Source organism: Petaurus breviceps, unplaced genomic scaffold (genome assembly GCF_028583685.1).
Source record: "Petaurus breviceps papuanus isolate PSGF00001 unplaced genomic scaffold, PetGlider_PUasm1.0 90701, whole genome shotgun sequence".
Classification (NCBI taxonomy): domain Eukaryota; kingdom Metazoa; phylum Chordata; class Mammalia; order Diprotodontia; family Petauridae; genus Petaurus; species Petaurus breviceps.
The window spans coordinates 3,925,817-3,950,607 of record NW_027187316.1 but is presented as its reverse complement, the minus strand read 5'-3'; the positions used below and the strand labels follow the sequence as shown (position 1 = coordinate 3,950,607).

General features: G+C 36.3%; 1 protein-coding gene across 3 annotated transcripts in view; it reads right to left on the bottom strand.

The window, feature by feature from the left end:
* Positions 1-24,791, bottom strand: part of CYP39A1 (cytochrome P450 family 39 subfamily A member 1) — a 145,991-nt gene that overhangs the window by 94,766 nt on the left and 26,434 nt on the right. For all 3 annotated transcript variants that reach the window (XM_069065823.1, XM_069065822.1, XM_069065824.1), the window contains 2 exons: positions 22,584-22,671; positions 1,673-1,780 (listed from right to left, as the gene is read on the bottom strand). In XM_069065823.1, the coding sequence (XP_068921924.1) occupies positions 1,673-1,780; positions 22,584-22,671 (196 nt within the window). The remainder of the gene's footprint in view (positions 1-1,672; positions 1,781-22,583; positions 22,672-24,791) is intronic.

Below are 24,791 nucleotides of genomic sequence, written 5' to 3'. Positions count from 1 at the left end.
CAAGTTTTGTTGAGACCTTATGCATATGGGTTGGAATAGTGAGCTGCCTGAGTAGCTTCTAAGTCTCCATTTCTGTGATCATATGACTTTAGGTAACTGTTCAGAACTTTACTTTCTCATCTGTAAATGAGAAGGCTAGCCTAGGTGATTAAGGCTATTGACTGGAATGTCAAATACTGAAGTTGAAGTTTAAATACTTTGGCCACATCAGATAACATGACTCATTAGAAAAGATCCTGATGTTAGGAAAGATTGATGGCAAAAAAGAAAAGGGGGTAGCAAAGGATGAGATTGACAGATGATGTCATGGAAACAAGGATCACAAATTTGGACAGCCTTCAAGAGATAATAGAGGATAGAAGGGCCTGATCTGCTATGGTCCATAGGGTCATGAAGAGATAGACCAGCTGAACAAGCCAAGTGACCTCTAAACTCCCATGCAGCTCTTGAAGTGCCCACCAGAAATTATACACTAGAGCCCCCTTAAACCTGCTAGAGGGGACCCCTACTGGGTTCCTTGGAAACCACCTAATAGGCTCCAATAGTAAAGAAATATTTCACCTGTGTTGCTAAAACATGCCACAGGTTCCCACGGATTCAGGTCTGTTTCGCTTCAGTAGAAATAATACTAAGGCTCTGTTTCAATAGGAATAATACTGAGAATGCTTTGCTTCAATGGGAATAATACGGAGAATGTTTTGCCTCAATAGACACAATGCTAAAGACATTGTACCCCTGAGAAACATATTCTGTTGCCAGCAATCACATTGTCTATAAAATTATGTCTAACAGAAAGCTCGCTGCTGTCTTTCAGTCTGAGAGGCAGTCCTGGCCAGTTAATAAACACTCCTATCAAATTATAATTGGCCTAGCTGTCCTGTTAATTCTCGGGTGTCCATTACACTCTATGATGGCTTGCTTTATTTTACTGATCAGTTTTTGCTGAAGTCCTCCAGAAATGGTTTCCTAACTACTCTATGGCACTATTCTTTGTATACTGGTAAGATATTTCTCCTTTGGCTAGGTGACACCATGGATAAAGTGTTGGTTCTGGAGTCAGGAAAACCTGGGTTCAAATACAGCCAAACTTACTAGCTTTGCAACCCTGAGCAAATCATTAACCTCTGTTTGCATCATTTTCCTCATCTGTAAAATGGGGATAATAGTTATCTACCTTCTAGTATTGTTTCAAAGATCAAAAGAGATAATAATTATAAAACGCTTAGCACAGTGCCTAGTACATAGTAAGTGGTGTTTAAATGTAAATTGTTATTATTATTATCTATAATTACTGTCATTGTTATTTCTCTTGCAAGAAGTATCAGTTCCTTGCATTCTGGAAGTACTATGTACACATTAAACATAGGAGAATACTGTGCCCCCTCTCTCAGCAGCCCCTACTCACATGCCCTTCTCCCTCTTCCCCTATAGTTTGTTGTTACTTAGCAACCAAAAGACTGTTTTATTGTTTGAGACTTTGTCATAAACCAAAAATGTTGGTAAGAAAAGTAAAGCAAGATGCTAGTAAAAAAAAAATCAAGGTGTAGTGGGCAAAGGAGAAACATTTCTCTTACTTCAACAACAAATGTTCATTTATTCATTCAAAAAATCATTATTCATATATATATGTATATATGTATGTATGTGTATGTGTGTGTGTGTGTGTACTTACAGGAACAGCATTAGAAAGCGCAGCCCAAAGCATTAATACAGCATAATTGGGAGCCTTATCTTCTCTTGTTCCACGCTTTAAGGTGTTGGTAATCAGCTGCAGCACTGTCTATTCAAAACAAACAGATAAAAACTTCAGGACTTAAAAACTGAGGACTGCTGGAAACTTAAAAACTGTACCTATTTTTCTCATCATTCAAAACACACAACAAAAGAGATTTTACAAACTATAACTAAGCATGATCAGGCCAGTTCTTTTCTTTGTAGACAGGAAAAGACATGCAACAAACTGTTGAACACACAAAAGAAATCCTAGTTCCTACCCATATCCCAGGGTCTCTATTTGGGCATTACACCAGTATCTCTATTTCCAATTATGTCCTAAAAGCTGTGCTGGCTCAGAATGCCTGCTCTGCATGGCAGAAAGTTTCTTTCCAAAACAATATGCTAAGGTTGCTCTATTGAAGTAAATAATAAGATCAAAAAGTGAACACATCCTCTCCCTAGATCTGGAAGATATCCCTCCTCAGACAGAACAATTATAAATCTTCATAATGGAGATCAAGTGATCCAGACACTATATGTAGGGAAGCACTTGGTTTCAAATACAGTAGTATTATCAACAATAACTGTAACAGTTTACACTTATGTGATAATTTAAGTTTCCAAAGTATCCTGCATATATCTCATTTAATACAACAATATTATGAGGTAGGTATGATAAGATATATTATCACCATTTTGCAAATGAAGAATCTAAGATTTAGAGAGGATATGATTTGTCCATGACCAATCAATCAATAAGCTTTTATTAAGCACTCCTATGTAAGAGATGCTGTACTAAAAGTTGAATATACAAATAAAAAAAGCAAAAACACACCTTACATTCAGGTGGGGAGAGAAAATACATATGTAAAACGGTACATATAAGACAGAGGAGATAGAAGATAGTCTTCAAAGGAAAGGCACCAGTTATGATCACAGTCAATAAAAGTTAGAGACAGAGTCCAACCCAGATATTTCCTGACTCTGCATTCTTTTCACAATAACATATTATGAAAATGTAAATCATTTATAAAACTATTCATGTCTTTAGATCCAGTCTTTCCACTCAGTGCTGTGACTATAACCTACGCATGTACCTAACAAGAAAAAAAAGAGCTTATTTATACAGAAAAAAATCCTAGTAACATGATTCATCATAGAACAACAACAGAAAAGACTCTGAAAACAGCTCATGTTTATTTTAACAATTGAGAAATAGCTAAATAATTGTGATTTATTAATGCAACGGATTCTTACTGTGTCATAAGAAATCGCAACTATGATGGATATAAAGAAATATGGAATGATATCTATGAAGAGATGCAGAAGCATGAAAGCAGGAACAAAACAATACATACATTGAGTACAACTAACAGGCGAAAAATAAGTCTGGAAAAAATGAATAGAAGGAAAAAAGGTCAGAAAAAGACATGAAGATAAATAGGATGACTGTGTCACTATTTTGTTAAAGTAAATATGCACTTAGTTTTTTTTTTTAACAAAGTACGAATAATAAGTTTCCAATTTCGTGTAGGATCACAGAATAAGAACTGGAAAGGACCACAAAGTTCATCTGATCAAATTATCTCATTTTCTAGATTAAGGTGTAAAATATATGGAGGCAGGTCAACCCATATCTCTCTGCCTCCAAATCCAAAGATGTTTCATTCATTTTTTTCAAATTGCATTTGCATATCTGAATGTGTTCATTGATGATTCTATTATTAACATGCACACAGACACATACACACACACAATGTGAGCTATGCAGTAGAATAGCATCATGGTTTAAGGCAGTCCTCAAAATGTGGTACATGTGAATTAAAAACTACTACAAATGTGGAGACTGTGTTAATATCTCATCTGTAGAACTGCATTTTTATCTTACAAATGGATGAATTTACAAATGTGGCTAGACTCGATGTTTTGCTTGTATTTGTCCAGTATCAACACATCTCATCACCAAAGATCTTTTATATGAAATGCTTGACAACACATATAAGTGGTACTGAAATATTCAGTGTGTTGAATGACTTTTTTTTAACCTCATTGCTTATCCCAGAACAACTGTATTGATGTTTGCAGTGACAGAGCAAAAGCAATGGTAGGTACAACTGTTGGTGCCTTAACATAAATCAAGGCAGTGGCACCAAACAAATAACTTAGTGTTTTCAATCAACTCTGACTCTCCATGACCACATTTGAGGTTTTCTTAGAAAAGATACTAGAGTAGCTTGCCATTTCCTTTTCTGGTTTATTTTACAGATGAGGAAACTGAGACAAACAGGATTGAGTGATTTACCTAGGGTCACACAATTAGTAAATATCTAAGGCTAGATTTGAACTCATGTGTTCCTGACTCCTGGCCCGGCACTCTATCCACAGTGCCACCTAGCTGCCCCAAACTAATGACTAACAGTAATCACTGTATTCTTTACCACTACTTGCTATTTTAAAAAATCCAGTTTCACTTACTAATGTCCTTGTGAAGGAATAAAAACTATTCATTTTATTAAATCAAAACACTTAAGTATATCTTTTTAATATTCTATATGTCAAATTGAGAACTATATGCAAAGCTTTCTGCTGCATGCTGAATTAGGACTATCTTGCTGTTGAGTCATTTTTCAGTTATGCCCAACTTCTCAAGACCCATTTAGGATTTTCTTGTCAAAGACTGTCGAAGGTTAGCCATTTCCTTCTCTGGCTCATCTTACAGATGAGGAACTGAGGCAAACAGGGTTAAAGTGATTTGCCAGGGTCAAGCAAATAGTAAATATCAGAGGTCAGATCTGAACTCCGGAGTATCATGAGTTTTCCTGACTCTAGGCATGGCACTCTGTACACATGGTGCCACTCAGCTGCCTATGGTTGTCTTAAGAAAAAGCATTTGTGATGGAGCCAAGACAGCAGCATAGAAACAGGAAAACTCCCTGTGCTCCCCCCATAATCACTTCAAATACCTATAAAAAATGACTCTAAACAAACTTAAGGGCTACAGAACCCACAAAGCAACAGAGAGAAACAAATCTCCCACTGAAGACAGCCCAACAGGTGGACAGGAAGAGTTCATCACAGACCCCTGGGAACAGAGTCCAGCTCCAAGTGAGCCCGTGGTTTTAGCCTCAGGGCAGCCCAACCAGCAATGACTAGGGGGATGTTGGGAGAGCAGAACACTAGCAGCTGTGGTGGTTTCCAGAATTACCAACCCATAAATAGAAAGTGAGAGGTCAGTGTAGACTTTGGGAAAAAGGAGTCTGTGAGTGAGGTCCGGCCTCTGCCACTGGAGGGAGAAGCAGCTGAGGTGTGGTGGCAGTCACCATATGGCTGCTTCAGAGCTCCTGGCCTGCAGATTGTAGAGAGACCAAGCAACCATTCTGAGGGGTTGCTTTAACCTGCTTGGATCTGGATTGCTGTCTAGGGTGGAGGTCCTGGGGTGTGTGATCAGTGAGCAAGAACATGTGGAGGCTTCAGAGAGGGCAGCCTTCTAATAGCTCTGGCAGCTGCGAAAATCCCAGCATTTTGGGACAAAGTTCGCCTCTCTGGAAGCAGAGTTATACTGTGGCAAAAAGTTCAAAAGTCAAGTAATTGAGTGGCAACATGAGCAACAAAAGAAAACAAAGCAAGCAAAGCAATCAAACTTTAGATTCCTTTTTTGGGGACAAAAAGGATCAAAGCATGGAATGGCAAGAAGACAACAAAGTCAGAAATACTTCACCAAAAGCTTCCAAGAAAAAAGTGAGCTGGTAACAAGCCATAGAGCTTAAGAAGGATTTTTAAAACCAAATAAGAGAAGTGGAGGAAAATTGGGAAGAGAAATGAGGATGTAAGAAAATTATGAAATGAGAGTCAACAACCTGGCTGAAGAAAGTAACACCTTAAAAAATATACTAACTCAAATAGCAAAAGAGGCTCAAAAGGCAATGAGGAGAAGAAAGCCTTAAAAAGCCGAATTTGCCAGATGGAAAAAGAATCTCAAAAGCTCACTAAAGTGAATAATTCCTTCAGAATTAGATTGGAGCAAATGGAAGCTAGTGACTTTATGAGAAACCAAGATAATATTAAACAGATCCAAAAAAAAAAAATGAAAAAACAGAAGGCAATGTGAAATATCTCACTGAAAAAACCACTGACCTGGAAAAGAGATCCAGGGGAGATCATTTAAAAATTAATGGACTACCTGAAAGCCATGATCAAAAAAAGAACCTAGAAATCATCCTTCAAGAAATTCTCAAGGAAAATTGCCCTGATGTTTTAGAACCAGAGAACAAAATAGAGGTTGAAAGAATATACCCATTACCTCCTGAAAAAGATCCCCAAAAGAAAACTCCTAGGAATTATAGCCAGATTCTGGAGTTCCCAGATCAAGGAGCAAATATTACAAGCTGCCAAGAAAAAAAAATTGAATATTGTGGAAACACAATCAGGATAACCCAGGATCTGGCAGCTTCTACACTGAGGGATCAAAGGGCTTGGAATATGATATTCCAGAGGTCAAAGGAGCTGGGATTAAAACCAAGAATCACCTACCCAGCAAAACTAAATATCATGTATCAGGGGAACATATGGTTATTCAATGAAATAGAGGTCTTTTAAGCATTCTTGATGAAAAAACAGAGTTGAATAGAAAATCTGGCATTCAAATACAAGAAGCAAGAGAAGCATAAGAAGGTAAACAGGAAAAAGAAATCATAAGGAACTTATCAAAGTTGAACTATTTACATTCCTACACAGAAAAACAATAATTGTAACTTATGAAACTTTTCTTAGCATGAGAATAGTTGAAGGGAATATAAATGTTTATATATATATATATATATATATATATATATACACATATATACACATACATATGTATGTCTATATAGGTGGGTATATGGGCGTATGAATACATATGTGAATGTGTGCATATATGTGTACAGGTATACATAGACAGAGGGCACAGGACCAATTTAATAGAAAGGGATGATACTTAAAAGGTGAAATTGAGAGGTGATAGAGGAATATAATGAGAGGAGATGGGGTGAGACAGAATGGGGCAAATTATCTCATATAGAAGAGGTAAGGAAAAACTGTTACAATGGAGGGGAAGAACAGGAAGGCAAAAGGGAATGGGTCAACCTTACTCTCATTGAATTTGGCTTAGGGAGGGAATGACATACACACCAAATAGGGTATCTCACCCTACAGGAGAGTAGGAGGGAAGGGGATGAGAAGGGAATGATGGAGGGGAGGGCAGGTTAGGGGTAGGGAAATTAGAAGCACACACTTTTGAAAAGGGACAGGGTCAAAGTAGAGAATAAAACAACTGGGGGCGGGATAGGATGGAGGGAAATATAGTCAGTCTTTCACAATATATCCACTATGGAAATGTTTTGTGTAGCTACACATGTACAAACTATATTGAATTACCTATCTTTGGCTGATGAGGGAGGAAGGGAAAAAATCTGGAATTCAAAGTTTTAAAATAAAATGTTTAAAATATATATACATATATATGTATTATTTTTTTACATACAACTGGGAAATAAGTTATACAGGCACTGGGGTACAGAGATCCATCTTGCCCTACTTGAAAGTCAGAGGAGAGATGGGGTAGGATATGTAAGAGAGTAGACTGGGAGAGGGAGTATACACTGGGATCACTGTTTTGGGGTGGTGGGTAGGGGAAAGACGGGGAGAAAATCTGTAACTCAAAATCTTGTGGAAACAAATGATGTAAACTTAAAAAAAAACATAAAATTTAATTTAAAAAAAGAAAAGAAAGAGCATTTGTGGGACTGAGATGAAAGCTGAACTGGCCGCTTTGTTCATGGAACACCATTTTTACTTGAAAGAACAACTGAAAGACAAATGATGGTTATTCACACTGGTATTTAGCAGACATTTTTTTCTAAAATGGACAAAAGCAAGCCTGTCACATAAAGGAAAACAAGTGACAGCATTTGTTGCCAATAATAAAATTTGAGCTTTCAAGTGAAAATTAGAATTTTGGAAAACTTATGTCTGCCACTGTGAACCTAACAGCTTCCCAATACTATTTTTTTTTTCTGATCTTAACACTGAAACAAAATCATGCTAACAAATGAAATTTTTTATATTGTTTAATGAAATGTGTCAATATTTGGAAGATCTGAATAACTCAGTGAACAAATATTTTCCAAATTACCAATGATGTTACAAAACCAGGCAGGCATCGGTTAAAGACCCATTTAGTATACTCAAAATAGATCAATGTATTTTAATGTAGCAGAGAATGAAAAATTCATTGATGTGGCTTGAGAGTCTACATGGCAACTAACATTTAAGAAACAATCACTTGTGGAGTTTTAGTGTAGTATCAAAGAAGATGATCAATAATTATCTGAAAAGACTATTAGATACTCTTCCCTCCTCCAACTACTGTTAGAGTGAGGCTGTTTTTTTTTCCTTAGCATATTTAAACCAAAACAACACATATCACAGCAGGATGTGGTGCAGTAGAGTACTGGGCCTGAAGTAAGAAAGACTCACCTTTCTGGGTTCAAATCTGGACTCAGACACTTACTAACTGTGTGTCCCTGGGCAAGTCATTTAACCCTGTCTGCCTCCATCTCCTCATCTGTGAAATGAGCTGGAGAAAGAAAAGGCAAACCATCCCAGTATCTTTGCCAAGGAAACCCCAAATGAGGGTCATGAAGAGTTGGACACAAATGAAATGACTGAACCACAACAGACTGAAATGTAGAAGCAGAGATGAAAAATCAACTGTCTACTATTAAGTGAGACATGAAATAACTTTGCAAAAATATTTTAAAATAAAGGTCACTCCTCTCCAATTTCTTTTGTTTTGGAAAATAGTTATTCTGCATAAAATATTTTGTTAATATACAATGGTATTTTATTACTAATTTAAATGAATTAATAAATTGATATTTTAAAACTTATCAAGAGCTATAACCCATATATAGAAAAATCCTTCATGGTTTTCAACAATGTTTAAGAGTTTAAAGTGGTCCTGAGGCCAAAAAGTTTGAGAAGTGCTGGTTTAAAGGAAAGAAGGCAGGATGTGGAGTCCACAGACCTGGATGTGAATTTTGACTGTGCTAATACTACATGAGTGACCTTAAGAAATAATCCCTCTCTTGGCCTCTACCTATTCTCCTGTAAAAATGGGGAGAGGGATTAAATGGATTAAATGATCTCTAAATATTGCTTTTAGTGCTTAAGTCTTTGATCTTAGGTGAGCTGTATACAGGGCCTTCATTGAGTCTATGAATCTTAAAACTTTAAATAACTGAATTTGTTTGTAACATACCTCTAATATCTAATCTTTATTTAAAATCAAATTTAGAAAGGCAATATGGTATAATCAATAGAGAGTCATTAAGAGTTGGGTTCAAGTCTTGCCTCTGAGAGGTACTAATGGGGTGACCTTGTGCAACTCATCCAATCTTTCAGTGCCCCAGGCAAATACTCTAAGAATGGAAGCTGCATAAAAGGGCCAATTTACAGTAAGAGATTGAGTTTCCTCATTAGAAGTTCCAGATGCCATTGAAAACATAAATCAAAAATCATTAATGAATAAATAAAATCTGTTAATTTATGACAATGAAATTACACAATTGTGTACAATGCAAAATATTCTTATTTCAGATCCTTTGACCAGCATAAAACTAACTACAGGAGATAAGGATATAACTTGAGTACTATGGCTGATATAACTGAAGTCTATATCAAATGGGAAAAAATGCTTTTAAATGAAATTTACCTATTATTTCTATTATACCTACAACCTAAGATGTTTGAAACAAAACTGCCAAAGAATTGTACAAGCATTAATTGTCTTGATTTTGTGAATAAAGATCTTCATATTTATTAAAAAACACCATTGTATGAAATGAAAAAAGTACATATATAGAATATATGATATCATGGGGGTAAAACACTAATTTGGGGAGAAAGGAATCTTGATTCCACCTATGCTGCCAGCTAATTGTAATGATCTTGGGCTCAATTTCCTCATGTGTAAAGTGAAAGGGCTGGATTAGATGGTTGTTAAGCACCCATAGGGAAAAAATAGGAACCACAATTCTTTCATGTCATCTTAATGGACCAACAATGTAGAAATGCCTGGAAACCACCTGGTGACCTGATATTACAAACTGCCCAACCCCTATGCAAGAACACAGTGAAGTCAATGTAGTATTATCCACTGGTGTAACAATTACTTCCTTTTCTTGGAAAAAAATGACCCTGAAAGGATGTTCCTTCTAAATATCTTCTAATCTGAATTTGATGGCATCAGAAAATAACTTTTCAGTGACATCTCTGGGCAGAACATTTAGGAAAACCTTCCCACTCCTCTCAGCACTCAGAGCACTATGTTTTCTTTGAGGACACCCACCAAAAAGCCAGACAATATCGACAGAAACCATACCTGAAGTTCAAGGAGGGAGGATTCACCAGGATGTTGCAATAGCAATGATAAGAAAATTCACTAATAGATTAAATCTGATGACTAAAACCAGGGACTGGCTCTTCTTCAGAGTTCATTATGTTGGGCTCAATGATCAGTATGTCTTCCACTTTTTTCTAGATTATGCCATAATCAGAAGATATCTATTTCAGATTCTTAAATGCTGCAATGCATACTTATATCAACATCCTCCACCAGAGTTTAAGTTAACTTGATGGAAAGCTCTCTACTTTTTCTTTTAATGTCTTCCTGATTTCTAAGTAGGTGCTAAAACCTCCTTCCCACTTTCTCCTTTCCTTCATCCTATAGTGTCCCAGTGCTGAAGCCAGTCTCATGCAGATATAAGCATATCTCTTGGAAGTGGCAGTGCCCACCCTAACCCCTGATCTAGTAGTCGAGGCAGAAGCTCCTAAGTTTTCATACTGATCATTCACATTCTAATATTACTCAAATCACATGTCCATGCCATCATGTATACATGACAAATGCATAGACAAAAAAATAAAAATAAAAACTATAACCAACTTTTAACTTCACACTCAGACTTCTCTTTAGCTAGTTTGATGAAACTTTTGTTATATTCAGTAGACAGAGCCTGGGACTGTGACTTATGACTCCACAGAGAATTTAAACTACCTCGAGTAAATGTGCACAGCAAATGAAACTCCAACTATCCCATGGGAGAACTTGCACATGACCCAAAGCCATCCCTGGTACTATGCCTTCCATCTTCTGTTTCGATATAATGCCTGGCCTAACCTGAGGTTTATGCAGGGTTCCATTTTACTTCATCCAGCTGTCACCCAGGACAATTGGCCTCTTATGAGTAAGCTCCCTCAATTAACCCTAATAAAGCCTATTTAATAACCAAGCTGGTATGGGCCTCTCTTTCTTTGGTATCTCAGTATTCTCTCAGAGAGTATGCCATCCTACAATTGGCAAAATCAGAGTGTAAATATGTGCAATGATGATCTATCAGCTAGTACTTACTTTCACAATTCACAAGATAACAGATCACTTCATTAAAAGTGGGTACTAAAACATAAGGCCACTAGTAAATTCCATTGAGAAAGAACAGAAATAATACCAAATGAAAATACTTAGTTCCTCATAAAAGTTTAAACTATGGTCTGTTTTAACAGTCTAAAATTTAATATTAGATTTCAGTAAAACCTCAGCAAAAAAATATGAATTTGTACAAAAAAACCTACATACTTAAAACTCCAAATTCCTTGCAATTTTGGTAGAAATTCTTTACTCCTTTTTCTCATCTTCCTACTCCTTGATATGAACTCCATTCTCTCCCCTTTACTCCAGTTTCTGTTGAAAAGATGCCCCCATTCCTCATCAAGACCAACTCTTCCACATGTGACCTCCATCACATCCCCAACCATCTTTTCCAGCAAATTCCTCCCATAATCATCGTCATTTTCGTTCTTTCTGTCTTTGGTTCTCTATCTTATTCCTTCTCTCCCATAATCATTTTATTCCTATCTATTTATTCTTTCCCTGCTGATTATAAATGTACCCAAGGTATCTCATCCTTTGAAAAGACATCACTATATTCTATGGTTCCCTCCTAGCTATCATCCTATATCCCTTTCTCAAATTTCTTTAAAAAAAAAAAAACCTTTCTATTTTTTGCCTTCATTTCCTTTTCTCATACTCTCTTCTAAACTCACAGCAGTATGACTTCTGAACTAATCACTCAACTGAAAGGGGCCTCTTCAAAGTTGTCAAGGGACTCTTAATTGTTAAATTTAATGATTGTTCCTCAATCCTCATCCTACTTGTCCTCTCTACAGCATTTAACATTATTGTTGATACTCTCATCCTGAATACTCTCTAGCGTTTTTTTGTAACATGGCATGGCTTTCTTCTGGTTCTCTGCTTTTTAGTTGGATTATCACTCATCTCATATCCTCTGTTGGTATGCACCCCCCCAAGATTCTATCCTGAGTCAATTTGTCTCTTCTCTATATACTATTTCACTTGGTGATTTAATCTGGCCCCATGAATTCAATATATATCTCTATGGAGATGACTACCAGATCTATACGTCTGGTCCTAGTTTCTTTCTACATGAGACCCTTCTTATTTTTCTCAAATAATAGTAACTTATTCTCCAAGATTATCTTGTATCGGCTTTGTATTGGTTTCAGATATGCCTGTATTTGTGCATATGTTCTTTCTACTGGAATAAAAGTTTCTTGAGGGCAGGGGCTATTTCAATTTTGTCTTTCTATCAGCAGCACCTAGCATGGAGCCTGACACATAGTAGGCACTTGAATCTGACTGATGATAGCTTATGAGCTACTTGAACAAGAATCCCTACTTTAAAATAATTGTTTATTTCATAATACTATGAAGAAAAAATCAAAGTTTTAGAATGTGAAATACAAAATGAGTTGAAAAGAAGTGAACAACTTGGGCAGCAGAGGGAAAGGAGCCTGAGTACTTCCAAATTATTGTGTCCTTAAGGAATTCTTGCAAGATAAATGGGCCACAAAGGAAATGCTTTCACACAGGAAGAGAGAGTTGTCCAGCTCCTAGCTGATAATTTGTCAGGCTTCTTATATAATAATATAGTTGTGTTTGTCCTTTGTTTTTGAATAGGACCATGCCATCAGGGAAAAATGGCTACCACTGACATTCACTCTAAGCCAGGAGGGCCCAAAATACAGCCATGAAGTGGAGCTTGGTCAGGGACCTATTGTGGTTCAATCTATGAGCTTCAGAATGGTGGTAGATACTCCTGGAGCTAGCAGCCCACAGTCTAGATGCTCAAAAATCACCTAAATGAATCTCTGGTAGCCAAGATGGCTGAGTGAACCATAGCTGCTCTAATCCTCCTCTTTGACCCCAGAAAACTCAGAGAATATTGCCCCAGTGTAAAATCCTTAAATAGTGGAACCAGTAGCAGCCTTGGGAGATCTACGAGAGGGGTGAGGCTGTGGCTGTGCAGAAGCTAAAGTGCAGAATGGGAGGTGTCCTAACAAGCCCCATGTCAGCCGACCAGTGGGAGACTATGAACCCCTGGGGGTAGAGCCAGCAAGCACTAACACCAGAACCCCAAGTGTGACTTCACACAACCAGGGAAAATGGCAGACACCAGTGTGGCCTGGCCACCAGCATCTAAGCCTGCCTGAGCTCTAGCCCTGGGGTGCAGAGGTGGAAACCTGAAGCACTGATCAGAGCCCTCTGTGCCCCAGAAGCAGAGATTCACTTTAAAAGTCAGGAAACAGGCAATCACAATGGTAAAAAAAATTGGGAAAACAAAGACTTTAGAAACCTATTATAGTGAAAGGGAAGAACAAGGTTCACATTCAGAAGAGGTTAGCATTTGACACTACACACACATCTGAAGCCTCAAAAGGGAATATGAATTGGTCTCAAGCCCAAAAAGCATTCTTGGAAGAGCTCAAGAAGGATTTTAAGAGACAAATTAAAGAGGTAGAAGAAAAACTGACCAATTATTTTAAAAGTACAATTGGCAAAATGGAAAAAGAGAACAACTCCTTAAAAAGTACAATGAGTCAAATGGAGAAGGATATTCAAAACCTAACTGGAGAAAATAAATCCTTGAAAGTAAAATCTGGCCTAATGGAAAAAGAGGTTCAAAGACCAACTGAAGAAAACAACTCTTTAAAAATTAGAATTAGACAAACTGAAGCAAATGACTCTATAAGGCATCAAAAATCAGTCAATTGAAAAACTAGAAGAAAATGTAAAATATCTCACTGAAAAAACAACTGACCTGGAAAACAGATCCAGGAGAGAGAATCTAAGAATTATTGGTCTACTGGAAAACAATGATAAAAAAGAGCCTAGACATTATTGGAAATCTTCCAAGAAATAATAAAGGAAAACTGCCCTGAGGTCCTAGAACCAGAGGGCAAAATAGTCATTGAAAGATTTCACCATTCACCTCCTAAAAGAGAACCCAAATTGAAAACTCCAAGGAATACTATAGCTAAATTACAGAATTATCAGGTCAAGGAGAAAATATTACAAGCAGCCAGAAAGCAACAATTAAAATACTGTGGAACTAATCAGGATCACACAGGACCTAGCAGCTTCTAAATTAAAAGATCGGAGGGATTGGAATATGATATATCATAAGGCAAAGGAGTATGGACTACAACCAAGGATCAACTACCCAGCTAAACTGAGCATAATCTTTCAGGCAAGGAGATAAATGAAATAAATATATAAAAAAAAATAAAACTCAATGAAATAAGGGACTTTCAGGCCTCCCTGGTAAAAAAGTCAAAGCTCAATGGAAAATCTGATCTTCAAATACAAGACTTAAGAGAGACATAAAAAGGTAAACAGGGAAAAAATACACACACACACACACACACACACACACACACATACACACACACACTTGTTATTCAATAGGAGCAAACGGTTTACATCCCCATATAGGAGGATGATACTTGTTAATCTCGAGAATTTTACAATTATTATGACACTTTTTTAAAAGGGATATACATAGATAGAGAGTTTGGGTATAAATTAACTGATGTGATAATAAAAAACCTAATTAAGGAGTGCAAAGGGATTTTAATGGAAGAAGAGGAAAAGAGGAGGCAGAAAAAGGTAAATTACATCACACGTATTATAGTAGAGGGAAAGAAGGGAGGGAGATGAGCATTTCATGAGCTTTACTCTCATTGGTTTTGGTTCAAGGAGGGAATAACATTCAGTTAAGTATAGAATTTAATGTGAAGAGACACAAACACTTATAGTGGAGGGAAAGAAGGTAGGGAGAAGAGCTTTGTTTGAGGTTTACTCTTATCAGATTTGGCTAAGGAGAGAATAACCTACTTTGTTAAGTATAGAAATCTAACGTGCCCTACAGGCAGTAGGAGGAGAAAGGGGAAAGAAAAGGGGGAGTGGAGTTAGAAGTAAGTGGAGAAGTAGTAAGGGAAAAGGCTAGGTAAAGGGAGGGAACTGATGGGGAAGGAATATTGAGGGAGAGGGTGGTCAAAAGCAAAACTCTCTTGAGAAAGGGAAGTGAGAAGGTAGAAATAAAAGCATAAATGAGGGAAATAGAAAGGAAAGAAGGACACAGATAGTAATCATAACTGTAAATGTGAATGGAATGAACATACCTATAAAATGGAGGTGGAGAGCAGAATGGATTAAAAACCATAATACCACAATATGCTGTTTACAAGAAACACAATTGAAACAGAGGGATACACATAAGGTAAAGGTGAAAGACTGGAGTAGAATATAGTATGCTTCAGCTAAAGTTAAAAAAAAAAGCAGGGGTAGCAATCTTAATCTCATACAAAGCAAAAACAAAAACAGATCTAATTAAAAGAGCTAAGGAAGGAAACTATATTCTGCTAAAAGGTACCACTGACATTGAAGTAATGTCATTAAATAAATATGCACCAAGTAGTATAGCAGCCAGATTTTTAGAGAAGTTAAGGTAGTTAGAGGAAGAAAAAGACATCAAAACTATACGAGTTGGGGACTTCAACCTCCCCCTTTCTGAACTTGATAAATCTAACCTCAAAATAAACAAGAAACAAGTTAAGGAGGTGAATAGAATTTCAGAGAAGGTAGATATGACAGACCTGTGGAGAAAATTGAAGGAGGATAAAAAGGAATATACCTTCTTCTCAACAATACATGGCACATACAAAAAAAAAAAAAACTGACCATGTACTAGGGTATAAAAACTTCACAGTCCAGTGCAGAAGGACAAAATATCTTTTTCAGATCATGATGCAATAAAAAATTATATGTAATAAAGGGCCATGGGAAGATAGATTAAAAACTAATTGGAGGGGTGGTCAGGTGGCGCAGTGAATAAAAGCACCAGCCCTGGAGTTGGGAGACCTGGGATCGGTTCCAGCCTTAGATACTTAGCACCCACACAAAATAACTGGCCATGTAACCTTGAGCAAGTTACTTAACCTCAATTGCTTTAAAAAACAACAAAAAAATAAAAACTAATTGGAAACAAAATAATATTATCCTAAAGAATGAGTGGGTCAAACAACAAATCATAGAAACAATCAGCAACTTCATTCAAGAGAATGACAACAATGAGACAACATACCAAAACTAATGGGATACAGTGAAAGATGTTCTTAGGGGAAGTTTTATATCTGTGAATGCTTAAATGAATAAAATAGAGGAAAAGGAGATCAATGAATTAGGCATGCAAATGAAAAAGCTAGAAAAAGAACAAATTGCAAATCCCCAATTAAATACTAAATTGAAATACTGAAAACCAAAGAAGAGATTAATAAAATTGAAATTAAGAAAACTACTGAATGAATAAATAAAACTAAGAGCTGGCTTTATGAACAAAAACAATAAAATTGATAAACTTTTAGTCAATTTGATTAAAAGAAAGAAGAAAATAAAATTACCAGTATCAAAAATAAAAAAGGTAAACTTACCTTCAATGAAGAGGAAATTAAAACAATAATTAGGAATTATTTTTCCCAATGAAATGCCCATAAATTTGACAATCTTAGTGAAATGGATGAATGTTTATAAAAGTATAAAATGTCCAGATTAACAGAAGAGGAAGTAAAATACTTAAATAACCCCATCTCAGAAAAAGAAATTGAACAAGTCATCAACTCCAAGGCCAGCTGGATTTAGAAGTGAAATCTATCAAACATTTAAAGAATAATTAATTCCAATACTTTCTAAAATATTGGGGAAAATTGGAGGTCTCTTATCAAATTCTTTTTATGACACAAATATGGTACTGATACCTAAATCATGAAGAGCCAAAACAGAGAAAGACAATTATAGACCAATTTCCCTCATGAATATAGGTGCAAAAATTTTAAATAAGAAATTCACTAAAAGACTACAGCAACTTATCATGAGAATAATATACTTTGATCAGGTAGGATTTATGCCAGGAATGTAAGGCTGGTTTACTATTAGGAAAACTATCAGTATAATCAATCATATCAACAACAAAACTAGTAGAAACCATATGATTATTTCAATAGATGCAGCAAAAGCTTTTGACAAAATATAACACCCATTCCTATAAAAAGTACTAGAAAGCATAGGAATAAATGGAGGCTTCCTTAAAATTATAAATAGTATCTACCTAAAACCATCAGCAAGTATTATATGTAATGGGGATAAGCTAGAAGCATTTGCAATAAGATTGGGGGTGAAACAAGGATGTCTACTATCACCCCTCTTATTCAATTTGGTACTAGAAATGTTAGCTATAGCAATAAGAGAAGAAAAAGAAATTGAAGGAATTAGAATAGGTAAAGAAGAGACTAAGCTATCACTCTTTGCAGATGATATACTTAGAGAATCCTAGAGAATCAAGTAAAGAGTTACTTGAAATAATAAATAACTTTGGCAAATTTGCAGAATATAAAATAAACCCAAATAAATCCTCAGCATTCCTATATATTTCTAACAAAGTCCAATAGCAAGAAAGAGAAAGAGAAATTCCATTTAAAGTTACCGTAGACATTATAAAATATTTAGGGGTCTACCTGCCAAAACATATCAAGGAACTATATGAATACAATTACAAAACATTTTTCACACAAATAAAGTCAGATTTAAATAACTGGAAGAATATCAGTTGCTTGTGGTTAGGCTGAGCTAATATAATAAAAATGACAATTTTACCTAAATTAATTTACCTATTTAGTGTCATACCAAACTACCAAAAATTACTTTATAGAGCTAGAAAAATAGTAACAAAATTCATCTGGAAGAATGAAAAGAAAATCAAAAAAACAGAAAATCAAGGGAATTCATGAAAAGAAATGCTAGGGAAGGTGGCCTACCCATACCAGATTTTAAACTATATTATAGAGCAGCAGTCATCAAAATTACTTGGTACTGGTTGAGGAATAGAGTGGTAGATCAGTGGAAAAGAATAGATATTCAACACTCAGTAGTCAATGACTGTAGTAATCTACTGTTTGATAAACCCAAAGACCCTAGATTCTAGGATAAGAACTCACTATTTGACAAAAACTGCTCGGAAAACTGTAAAATAATAAGGGAGAAATTGGGCACGGAGCAGTATCTTACACTGTATACCAAAATCAAATCGAAATGGGTTCATGATTTAGATATAAAGGCTGATAATATAAGCAATCTGGGAGGACAAGGAATAATTTACCTGGAGAAGGGAAGAATTTATGACCAAACAGGAGACAGAGAGCATTATGGAATGCAAAATGGATAATTTTGATTACATTAAATGGAAAAGTTTTTGTACAAACAAAGCCAATGTAACCAACATTAGGAGAGAAGCTGAAAGAATTTTTATAACCAGTATCTCTGATAAAGGCCTCATTTCTAAAACATATAGAGAACTAAGTCAAATTCATAAGAATACAAGTCATTCCCCAATTGATAAATGGTCAAAAGATATGAACACACAGTTTTCAGAGGAAGAAATTAAAGACATCTATAAGCATATGAAAAAATGTTCTAAATCACTATTGATCAGAGAAATGCAAAACAAAACAACTCTTAGGTACCACAAATCACTGGTCAGATTGGTTAACATGACAAAACAGAAAAATGCTGGGAAAGATGTGGGAAAATTGGAACACTAACGCATTGTTGGTAGAGTTGTGAACCATTCTGGAGAGCAATTTGCAAATATGCCCAAAGGGCTATAAAAATGGGCATATCCTTTGACCCAGCAATACCATTTCTAGGGCTCTATCCCAAAGAGATCATACAAGTGGGAAAAGGACCCACATATAGAAAAAATATTTATAGCAGTTTTTTTTGCGGTGGCAAAAAATTAGAAATCAAGGGGATGTCCATCAATTGGGGAATGGCTAAACAAGTTGTGGTATATGAATGCAATAGAATACTACTGTACTATAAGAACTGAGGAGCAGACAGAATTCATAATAATCTGGAGAGACTTATATGAACTGATGCTGAGTAGAACCAGGAGAACATTGAACACAATTACAAACACATTGTAATATCTATGATGACTGACTATGATAGACTGGGCTCATCTCAGCAATGCAAGGTTAAAAGACAACTCTAAAGGACTCAGGATGGAAAAAAGCTATCCCCATCCAGAGAAAGAATTAAGGAGTCTGAATTAAGATTGAAGCAAACTACTTGCTCCCTTTTTCATTTTGGATTATTCATTCCATTGGCTATAATTCTTCTTTACAACCTGACTGATGTTTAATGTGAAGATATATGTAGAACATATATTGGATTGCATGCCCCCATGGGGGATAGGGAGAGAGAAAATTTGGATCTCAAAAACTTGTGGAACTGAATGTTGTAAACTAATAGCAAATAAATTTAAAAATTTTTTACCTTCCTTTGGAGAGGAGAAGAAGAGAAGGAGAAGTACATAATGAGAATATTGTATGAGAAACAATGGTATGATGGACAGATCACAGGACTTGGGAGTCAGAAAAGATTTGGGTTTGAATCTAGTGCAATACTTATTCAAGGTGTAATTTTCAGTAAGTCATTTAACCTCTCTGAGCCTCAGTTTCCCTATAACAGTACTGTTGTTCAGTCATTTTTTAGTCATATCTGACTCTTTGTGACCTCACTTGGGGTTTTCTTGGCAAAGATCCTGGAGTGGTTTGCCATTTCTTTCTCCTGCTCATCTGACAGATGAGGAAACTGAGGTAAACGGGGTTAAGTGACTTGTCTGGGTTCACACAGGCTAGATTTTAACTCAGGACATGAGGTCTTCCTGATTTCAGGCATGGAATTCTATCCACTGTACCACCTAGTTGTCCTTTGACAGTAACAGTACCTACCTCAGAATGAATGAAATAATGTGTGTCAAACATTCTGAAAACCTTAAAACATTCTGTCAAACATTCTGAAAACCTTATCTAAATGTGTGGTGCTATGATGACCCAAACTGACTTCTTAGCTAAAGTCAAGTCTGAACGATTATATTTTACTCTGATAGCTTTTCTTGACTTATAGACTAATCTCCTAAAAAAAATACAGATTTCTTCCAATCTGAATAGGAAAAAAATCAATTTGTTTATTGGCATTTGTCACACATGTAAGTTTTGAGGAGCTGAGGGAAAACAATACATAAGTATAAAATGAATAATTAAGGCCACTCCTTACCATTTTTACCCCTTGGTAACCCCACATACAATCTCAACATGCTTTTTACACACGTTCAATACTTTGGTATCAGGGTTGGCTACAATTATAAAGTGAAATTTAGAAAACTGTGGAATTTAATCAGCAGCCATCTTCCTCATCAGCCCTTCCCCTTTCTGCCCATCAATATTTCATCAGCTCTATTTTTCATGGATCCCCTTACTCAATACCTTAAGTCAACCTACTGAATTCTCTTCATTTTGATTGTTTCCTATCAGCCAAAATTATCAGCTAGATCTAAAACAAAACAAATTGCAAAGATAATTACAGTAAACATCACAGTAGAATCCAAGCAGGTGCTGTCTTATTTTTGTGTCTGGATCCTTAGCAATTAGCACAGAGCCCTACACAAAATAATGAATTTTGAATGGAATTGAATCATAAGAGACATGATGGAGTTTTTGTAGTCTTCTCTGTAGAAGACAGATACACCACTGCTATTACTTAATATGAGAAGTGCAAAAATTGCCTATTTCATTATGACAGATTGAAACCTAGTTTGATTTTGCTCAGTTCAAATGATCAGTAATGCCCTAAACCTTCCAAAGCAGGAAAAAAGAACATTATTCTGAGATAATTTACCTTTAGGGAAATTTCAACTGTAACCTTAGAAACCAGAACTCTGTCTGTTCTGCCTGTGAATTTTGGCATATTATTTTCATGTGTGTGATTTTTTTCCCTGAGCTCTTAGCACAAAATTCAGGGTCTCAGCTAAAACTAGGTTAATCCCCATCTGGATATGAAACAGAAAATTTTCCCAACTTCATAAGCAGGGTAGCTACCATAATCTGCCTTCTTGTTCAACCTTCTGCTGCCATAAACAAAACAATCAGATAATTTGCTTCTGGGTGGAGAGGAGGATACTTAAGACTCTCCAGTGGAAATTTCACTTTCTTCACACCAGGGTGCTATCCAAGGAACAGTAGGAAAGAGTAGTTTGCAAAGTCTATTTCTGGTGATCTTTTCTATACAGCTGAATTTTATAGATTCCCTTACTTCTTTTTCAAAGGTTTCTTTAAAGAGTAGAAGGTATTAAAGATATTTTGCAATTGCTCTAGAGGAATATGCTTAGAATCACTGAATATCAGGCAGGAGATGTGCTTGGAAACCATCTAGCCCAATCCTTCAATTTTATATGTGAGAAAAATGAAGCCCAGAGAATCTGAATGATTTCCCGTAGCAGTACACTGGTTACAACTAGAACCAAGGCAGCTTCACTCCCAGTTCACTGTTATTTGCATTACACCATGATGCCATCCTCTCTCTAAAGAAGAAAAAAGTATGATAGATTGTAACACTAGCTTTTATAGAACTTTATTTTTTCTCTTTTCTTCATCTACCTATTCTTTTCCCTCTATAATTCAAATTCACTTCTCTGATCATATCACTGCCCTGCTCAAAAAACTTCCCAAGGTCTCCAAGACCTATAAAAAAGCATCATGACATTAGCTGTGTATTCAAGGCTCTCCATAATCTGGTTCTAACGTGTCCTGGTCTTTGTGTCCCCAGGAAGCAGGATTAGGGGAAAAGGGGGGAAATTATAACGAGGAAATTTGTACTTGAATTAAGTAGAAGCTTCCCAACAGTTGAAATTATACAAAAGGGCAGTGGACTGTCCTGGGAGGTGGTAGGTTCCCCATTACTACAGGTCTTCAAGCAAAGTCTGGATAACCAGTTGCTGGATATACCATAGTTGGATGCTTATTCAAGTATAGATCCAAAGTTCCTCTTCTATCTCTGAGACTCTGTGATTTTGTAATATGGTTGTAGCCTTATCTCACCCTGTTCCCTTCTATGATCAGACCAAACTGGACTCCTTATGGCCTTCTCCATTCATCTTACCCTTTCCCATTTCCTTGCTTCACATTATTCCCTCTCTCTGGGATGGACTTTCTTTTCCTGCTGAGTATTCTTATCCAACATTTCCTGAAATCCTTCCTTGAAAGCATAATTCAAGGGTCAGTCAGCCCCTTCCTTGAAGCCTTAGCTGAGTCATTACCTTGAAAAGATCAAGAGATCCACAGACTTCTCACAGCACTTTCTTTTGGTATATCCTTTAATATGATCACATTCTGTCTTATATCATAATTATTGGTAAACATTTCTTCCCTGTCCCCCATAGTCATGTCTTATATCTCACTGTTCTTAATACAATGCTTTGTACACAAGTGTTTAATAAATGTTTATTATACTACATTGAAAAACCCAAAATAATTTCATATTTTAATTTAATATTTAACAAAGACTTGAAAACACTTACTAGATCATCCGAAGTTCTGTCCCTCTCTAGATCAGGAATGCTTTTTTCAAATAGATTCAGAAGCCACCTTCTGGATTTTGACCAGTTTCTACGGGTGATAAGAACAGTTAGAAATTCATTTGAAGGGCACTTTTGATGTAGCTCGAACTATGATCATAGAGCATAAAGTAGGGTGCTAAATTGCTGTGAAAGTTATTTCCATTTCTATTGAGTTCCTTTTTCAGATCAAACTAAAATTCCATGAACTTGAACAAACATTCATAAACAGAAAGGGAAGGGGGGGGATGATGCTGTTTTAGCATGTTTTGCAAATTAACACTTAGATCCTTGTAAGATTAACTTTGAGGAAGGAAATAGGTTCTTACAAAGTTTCCTGTCTCATTCTACTCATTGACTTTTGGGAAAGAGTCTACATTATGTCTCATAGGTACCATTGAAACTTGGTGAGCTGAAACCCATGACTAGACCATGGCTATGGATGGGTATGCCTTTTTCAAAAGAAACAGGACAGGAAAAAGGGTAGGTATGTTAATAAGGTATAGACATATGAGAAAATCCAGGAACCAGAAAGGGAGAGCTTAATAAAGAATATCTGAGTAGACAAAGGAGGAAGAAATAAGTTTATTTTTGTCAATGGAGTACACTATAAACCACCAGGACAGAAAGAGAAAACAGATAAGGATTTTGGAAAACAAATCACAAGCCTGGGATAGAGGCTTGACTGTAACAGTCATGGGAAACTTCAATTATCTAGACATCTGCTGAAGTTTTCAGTCAAAATCAGGTCAGTTAGAGCTTCTTGACTTGTGTTACTGAAAATCTCATCCTTCAAAAGGTAGAGGTATCAACAAAGGGAAAGTTCACTTTGGAAGTGATTGTCAATACCAGAGAACTGGTGATGAGGGGGGAAATGATGGGAACCCTACAGGAAAGTGACCACTCTGCCCTGGAGTTTGTGATAAAAAAGTAAAATAATTCTGTGCACAATGTGAATATGCCCTAGATTTGGGGAAAGCAGATTCCAAAGGGTTCTGAGGAAACATAGCTAGGATCCCATGAACTAAAATGCTTAAAAGAAAAGCTGCCCAGAACATATAAGAGATTCTCAAGAATGAAATTTTGAAAGAACAAAGAGGAAATAATTCTAATGAGGAGGAAAAATAGGATTTGTCTGAACAGTCTCAAGTGGATACACAGGGAACTCACCAAGCAATTTAGGTTTTACAAAGAAAGGACAGGAGATGGAAACAAAAGTATGAAAACAAATGTTGTAGGGAATAAGATGAATGGGAGTCTTGTAAAAAATGTCAGAAACACCAAACTTCAGAATGAAGAGGAAACCTAAGCCCATCAAAAGAGGAGAGGTTTATTACCCTTGTAGGAAGAAGGAAGATGGAAGAAAAGGTTAGCCCTTTGCTCTAGGTAGATAGGATTACATCTTAAAACTGAGAGGAGGAGGAATACCTCCATTTTTACCTTTTTTTTTTCTCTGCAATGGAGAAATGAAGCTTGTACTGATAATGACAGAACAAAAAGGATATACAGGGAGTTAACATGTGAGATAAGTAAGGGTATAGTAAGAGAGAAACCAGCTTCCATGCATGATTCAAATTCCCTGGCCCAGATGAACACCACCTTCAGATCTTGAGAAAACTGGCAAACATGATTGTTAGGCCCCTGGCAGTGATATATGAACAACTGTGGGAAACATGAGTGGCTCCACAAGATTGGAGAAGAGAAAAGGGAAAAGTTTTGCCACATTTTTTAAAAGGGAAGATAATAGAGCCTATAATCAGTAGGTCAATGAACTTGACTTTTTATTCCCGGGAAAATGCTAAAACAGACCATTAAAGAGATGGCTGGCAGACATCCAGAAAGAGACCTGATGATTACAAAGAGCCAGAATGACTTAATCAAGAACAGGTCATGCCAGATTAACCCCATTTGTTTTATTTTTTTCCCAACAGAAGCCCCAAACCAGTAGAGGGGAATGCTGTAGATACAGTTTACATAGATTTTACTGAAGCTTTTGCTAAAATAGATTTTACTACTTGTGTGGAAAGATACGAATTAAGTGATAATACAACAGGATAGATTGAGACCTGGTAGGATGAGCAGATTCAAAGGACAGTGTTGTTAATGGCATATCATCGTGGAAAGAAGTTTCCAATAGAGTACCCCAGGGTATATTGTTGGACACTTTTATCA